Source organism: Nicotiana tomentosiformis, chromosome 11 (genome assembly GCF_000390325.3).
Source record: "Nicotiana tomentosiformis chromosome 11, ASM39032v3, whole genome shotgun sequence".
Lineage (NCBI taxonomy): Eukaryota > Viridiplantae > Streptophyta > Magnoliopsida > Solanales > Solanaceae > Nicotiana > Nicotiana tomentosiformis.
In genome coordinates this window covers 6,189,591-6,196,359 of record NC_090822.1, presented here as the reverse complement: position 1 = coordinate 6,196,359, position 6,769 = coordinate 6,189,591, and the positions used below count along the sequence as shown (strand labels likewise).

Genomic DNA, 6,769 nt, shown 5'->3' with positions numbered 1-6,769 from the left:
TCTTGCAATACTTATTCCTCATGAAATTAGACCACAAATATTTTGTGGTCCTAAACTTCCACCATAGTTTAGCAAACAGTTCCCTTGAGACATCATTTAAGGACCTAAAACCTAGCCCTCATTCCTCTTTAGGAAGGCTAAGATTTTGCCATAAAGCCCAGTGTCTGCTTCTTCCTTCTTCTTTTGTGCTCCAAACGAACCTAGCAAAAGTCTTATATAGATGCCCCAGGATGCTGTTTGGTGGATCAAGGACTGATAACATGTGAACTGGCATACTTTGCAACACACTAGAGATGAGTGTTGCCTTTCCTCCAAATGACAGCAGCTTTCCTTTCCATGAATGCAATTTAGCCTTCACCTTCTTGATAATATCTTCATAATAGTCCTTCCTCCTTCTAGTGTAAAAAATAGGACACCCTAGATATGTGAAGGGGAATTTACCTCTTGCAAATCCTGCAATAGCTCCAACTGCCTGAAACAATCCATTAGCAACCTTTGAATGCATGTAGTATGAACTCTTATCTTTGTTGATCATCTGACCTGATATATTCTCATAGTTCCCCAACACTGCCATAATCTTGCTCAAAGAGGGAGGATGAGCAGATGCAAAGATTATCGTATCAGCAGCATATGCCAAGTGGTTTAAAGGATCAGACCACTTAGGCATTCCAAATCCCACAAATGACTATTCTTCAAAGAGCTTATTCAAAGACCTGAAAAGTACCTTAGCTGACAAAATGAACAATGCTGGAGATAGGGGATCCCCTTGTTTCACACCCCTTGTCGACTTAAAGAACCCTGAGGACTGCCCGTTCACCAATACTGAATACCAGTTATTTGACATCAAGTTCTATACCATGTTGATGATGTGTTCAGAAAATCCCATCTTCCTTAGCACATGCAATAAGTACTTTCATGAAACCCTATCATAGGCCGTAGCCATATCAAGCTTGATCACCACATTAGCTGGCTTTCCCCTTAACCTTATGTCAGTGACAATTTCTTGAGTCAATAAGATGTTCTCAAATATACTCCTACCCTTTACAAATCCCGATTGATTAGGAGCTATTAGAGATGGAAAAAAACTCTCCAATCTGTCATGTAACACCCTAGAAAAGACCTTGTTAATGAAGTTGCTCAAACTAATAGGTCTTAAGTCAGAGAAGGTCTCAACTCTAGGTTTCTTGGGCAGCAACACTAGATTGGTGTGAGTGATGGATTTAGGCAATGCAGCTCCTCCATAGAAGTGTAGCACCATGTTGTGTATATCAGCACCATGTTGTGATAAAACAAGCTAGTGAATCCATCAGGACCACTAGCACTCTCCCCACTAAGCTCAAAAACTGCTGCCCTTACTTCTTCAATTGTTGGCAATCTGCTATGTTCCAAATTCTGATCCATAGTGACCATTGAAGGTACATTATTGAGCAAGGAAAATTCAGAAGCATCACTTTCATTTGTGAACTATTTTTGATAGAAGTCCACTGCAGCTATAGCCAATTGCTCCTGGTCTTCAATCCATACCCCACTGCCACATTTGATTCTCTTCAGTTGCAATTTCTTTCTTTTGCCATTGACATGATTGTGAAAGAAACTTGTATTCCTATCTCCTTCAGCAAACCAAGTCATCCCATCTTTTTTCTTCCAATATTGCTCCTCAATACTCAAGTATTTCTTCAATTCAGATTGAGCCTTTTGAAGCACAATCCTATTCTCAGTTGTAGGCTCTTCTTCAAACAACATCTCCTTCACCCTAACAATGTCCACCAAAATAGCCAATTGCTTGAAGATATCACCAAATGTTTCCCTACTCCATTTTGAGAGTGCTGCCTTTACCCTCTTGATATTCTGCTTGAACATCAAAAACGGATCCCCTATGAAATCAGCTTCCCAATTCTGCCTCACCACATCCATAAATGTAGCATGTTTTGTCCAAAAGTTTAAGAATCTAAAAGGCTTGACAAAATTGGTTGTCTGCACCCCACATGTCATTAGCAATGGTGCATGATCTGATCCAGCTCTGATTAGATGCTCAACTTCAATAGTTGGCAACATGTTCTGAAATGGCAAATTCATAAAAATCCTATCCAATCTCTTGAATATACACTCAGCATTGGATCTCCCATTCCACCATGTGAATGGACTTCTTTTGTACTCTTGCTAAAACAAACCACAAGAGTTTACACAAAATGCAAAATCCTCATATTCAGGGGGGTGTACTGGAAGTCCCCCTATTTTCTCATCTTCATGCAATATCACATTGAAATCCCCTCCTACAAACCATGGTAATTCCATATCACTTGCTAAATAATACAAGTGATCCCACAAATCCAACCTCTAAATTGCTGAACATTTTGCATAAACAAATGTCATCATCATATACTGCCCCAGGTCATGGTGAAACACTCTCATAGTCACCTGTTGGTCAGTATCCTCCACTAATTCCCATTCCACCACTGCATCGAAGAACAACCATATTTGCCCATTAATATTTGCATAAGCAGTCTCCATATTCAACCTCCTTTTATATCTATCAACGAGTCCCTTCTTTTGAAAAGGCTCCATCAATGCAACTACACAAAAATTATGCTCCTTATTCATGTTGATCACCCTAGGAAAGGCCTGTTGTGTATTCACAGACCTTATATTCCATATTAATGTTTTGATCATCGTCATTTAGATAGAGAGGCTGCCCTCTTAGGCAATATTCTTGAAGGTTGTGGTGGATCTTTACTCTGATTCTTCTTAGTTTTCTTACCTCCTTTAGCACTAGCTGTGGGTGATAAACCCCCTTCCCTAGCCACATGTTTGAAGTTTTCTGCAATTGATTCATCTTCTCCTTCATCCTCCATTGGATTTTGTCTCAATAAGTCTTCATCAATTGGTGTCATATTGTGTGTAACTAAATCATGTAACTGTTGTAGAGGAGTCTTAATTGGAACATTAAGATGTAGTTGCATAATTTGATCAGTGCCATATTCCATAGGCACTTACTCTATTTCCCCAGATGCTCTTGGAACAATTGCACGCTCATCAGCCTGTTCATACTCCTTGAGTTGTAGCTCATAGACACTGCCTAGCCCAGGAGTTACTGTAGTAGTCTGCTCTAAAAGCACTATTCTAGTGAGATCACCACACTTCCCATTCCCTGAAATTTGGTATGATCCCACTATATCATCCGTAATCTTCATATCAACATCTCCATCAAGTTTGTTCTCTGATGCATACGCCGGAACACCATCTACATAGGCCAAAATCTCTCCAGTGGCTCTAAGGTTGGGGTTTATTATAGCTGCCTCATCAGGTGAACCTGGATTTAGGCCTGGCATCGCTAGCCTAACACCTGGGGAGCCTGGCTTTATGCCTGGCGTCGCCAGCCTATCGCCAGTGAGCTTGGCTTGTTGTCCTTATTCACCTTGTCTTATGTTGTCTTTGTTTTGCCTAGCTGATCATCCTTAACCTCAACTGCATCGCTCCATAAGACCTTTGTAGAGTTTACCTCATCAAGATCCTCAATCTGCCCAAAATCTTTAAATGTTTGAGATGGAATCGCATGACAAGATTGGTTTGTGATCACATTGAGTTGTTTTAGCTCCTCTTTGCTAGTCCCAAACCTTCTATGAACCCAGTCGATTGTGGACTGAATCCTAGAAGGAGTAGGACCATCTTTAGAACTGAAGACTGGTTTTCCCCCCACAAAAACTAGTTGGTTGATCTCATTTATATCACTTTGTTCCTCCTCTAATACTGCAAATTTATTACTTGTTTGAACCTTGTTTGTCTGATCTTCTTCGACCTCCACCAGTGCAAGGTTATTGTGCACCTTCTGTACACCAGCATTCACTGGCACGATTGCATTGCCAGTTTGCCCTTGTACTGGGTTTTGTTATTTTTGTTGGTTCCCCGATTATCCCGAACTTCCTTCCCCTGTTCACCTACGTTCCCGCCACTCATGAGAATCATTAAAGGGGTAGCGTGATTTTTGGTTTTTCCTTGGTCATCAGCAGCAGTATTCCAGTTGTTCAACTCACCAAGATCATTCATTTTCTTACTGCTTCGATTCTCAATAAGCTCGGGGTGCAAACGGTAACATTCAATTTCATCATGTCCTTGTAGTATACACTCCTTACAATATTTTGGTAGCATGTCATATTGAATTCTCACCCATTCTGTTCGAACACCACCAGAAGCTTCATCATCAATATCAATCGCACCTTTTTAGGTAGTTCGGCCAACAAATCGACAAGAACTTTTACTCTTACGCAACTCGGCCTAGTTTTGTTTGTAGTTACCGCGTCAAGACACACTGGCCTTCCCACTGCTGTAGCCAAAGAAAATAGAGTTTACTTTACAAAAAAGGTAGGCAGCAGTCCAGGAAAAGAAATCCACGCCATCGACATCGGAGTTTCTTCACCCGCCTTAAATTTTGCATCGTAGATAAGAGTACGCAATTGGTATTCGTACCCATCTTTGGCTTTGATGTAGTACGTACTATTCGATGTGAAATCGAGGAAGTCTTGCCATAGAGTTAATCTAATTAACACATGACGATCTCTAAGGAATTCGATACTACTCACCTTTGATACCACATTGAGTTGGAATTATTCGGCGAAGCTCGTGAATCTCCGAAGATCCATATGAAAGCTTGCCAACGACAGCATATTGGAGGCCTTCAATCATGTTCATTCGATCTACTTCTGCCTCTGTGAATTTAACCACTGGTTGGCCATTCAAATACACTGCTCGCTGCAGTGGAATGGGTTGAATTGAAGCTGCAGCAGTAGCCATCGCTGGAGGATTTAAAGAATTTGGTTTCAAAATCTTAGAGTAATCTAGAGGAGCTGGGTTGGAGTTAGTTGTTGTATGTTGTTGTGCAACGCTGGGGGAGGGCAGACGATCCGGAAAAGATGGTTGGTCGCCGGCCATTATGGCCATTGAAGCCTAAAGCTCCAGCTTGTCTGCGATAAACAATAACGAAGTCACTGTTCACAGTACTGTTTGACATTGTTCACTGCTACAGTGACGGCGGAAATTTGAGAGAAAAATTCTAGAGAGAGATTTTGGTTTTGGACATATTGGGAGAGCGGGTTGCACGCTGCAACAGAATTAAAAATGAATATATTGTGGGAGCGGTTTGTACGCTGCAACAGAAATTGGTTGAAATAATAATGGGTTATGACTGCTAAGTTATCTTCAATTAGTGTAAATGAGTTAACCGATTTATTTCTATTATTTGTTGTTGTTGTTATTAATATTGTGTACAAGTTAATGTAAGTGACCCGCCTTAGCCTCGTCACTACTTCATTGAGGTTAGGCTCAGCACTTACCAGTACATGGGGTCGGTTGTATTGATACTATATTCTGCACTTCTTGTGCAGATTTTGGAGTTGGTCCCAGCGGCGTACCATAGGCTTTCTCGAATTTCAGCTATTTAGAGGAGACTTGAGGTATAACTGCACGGCGTCCGCAGTCTGAAGTCCCCGTCTACTTTACTTTAGCTGTGTGTTTGCTTCGAGACAGCCTTATTTTATTCAAACCTTTATTTGTATTATTCTAGAAGCTCGTGCACTTGTGACACCAATTCTTGGATGGTTTTAGACACCGTTATTTTATGGGTTATTCACAACAAGCATACAATAATTATGATTTAATTATGAAACAAACAATGACAAATAGCAAATTATTATAGAAATCAGGGAGAAAATAGGCAGTTTAATATTTAATATGCTTAATGTCAAATAACAATTAAAACACATAATTTAAATAGCATGTAAAAATTAATGCAGGAATTCAAGAATTAATATTTGACAAAGAATAAGAGAGAAACAATTATTATGATAATTAATTTATGATTAAAAATAATTTATGATTTTTTAAGTAAGCAAGCAAACAATTAATTTGACGACGTATAGACACTCGTCACCTCGCCTATACGTCGTTCACATGCAATTCACATAACAAATAATTTAAGGGTTCTATTTCCTCAAGTCAAGGTTAACCCCGACACTTACCTCGCTTTGCAAATTCCAATTAATTATTCAACCACAACTTTTCCTTTTAAATTTTCCTCTGAAAGCTTCAAATCTATTCACAAATAATTCAATATATTCAATACTAATCATAAGAATTAATTCCATATAAATTTACACATTTTTCGGATAAAAATCCAAAATTTATTAAAATATTCGATAATGAGACCCACGTCTCAAATCTCGAAAAAACTCATGAAATTCGAACACCCATTTCGAGACGAGTCCAACCATACAAAAATTATCCAATTCCGATGTCAAATGGACCTTCAAATCTTAAATTTTTATTTTTGGAAGATTTTATAAAAATCTGATTTTTCTTCCATAAATTCACTGATTCATGATATAAATGAGTATGAAATCGTGAAATATAATCAATATAGGATAAGGAAACCCCAATATTTTCCCGTGAAAATCGCCCAAAATTCGCCTTACCCGAGCTCAAAAATGGGAAAGAATTGAAAATGGGTCGAAACACCATTTCTAGAACTTTAGTTCTGTTTCTGGGATTTTTACCCTTCGCATTCGCGAAGGTACTCTCGCGAACGCGAAGCACAAATTTGTGCTGTCCAATCTTTACTCTTTGCGAACGCGAGGGCTACCTCGCAAACACGATACTTGCCTAGCTTGGCCTTCGCGAACGCGAGATGCCTTTCGCGAACGCGAGATGCCTTTCGCGAACGCGAAGGCTAATGTTTCCTGGCCAGTCTCTTTCCCTTCGCGAATGCGAGGCTTCTATC

The 6,769-nt window shown here is 39.7% G+C and overlaps 1 protein-coding gene across 1 annotated transcript; it reads right to left on the bottom strand.

The window, feature by feature from the left end:
* Positions 1-1,464: 1,464 nt before the first annotated feature.
* On the bottom strand, positions 1,465-2,511 carry LOC138901007 (uncharacterized). The gene is made up of 2 exons (XM_070188731.1): positions 2,419-2,511; positions 1,465-2,058 (listed from the first exon to the last, which is right to left on the bottom strand). The coding sequence occupies exons 1-2, from the start codon at positions 2,509-2,511 to the stop codon at positions 1,465-1,467; spliced, it is 687 nt and encodes a 228-aa protein (XP_070044832.1).
* Between the last annotated feature and the right edge of the window lie 4,258 nt (positions 2,512-6,769).

Excerpts from the sequence above, each read along its gene's own strand:
- LOC138901007 (XM_070188731.1), bottom strand. The coding sequence starts at position 2,511 with ATGGAGACTGCTTATGCAAATATTAATGGGCAAATATGGTTGTTCTTC. Across the intron at positions 2,059-2,418 it reads TGGAGGATACTGACCAACAG|AACATGTTGCCAACTATTGA; the intron begins GTGACTATGAGA and ends TTGCCATTTCAG.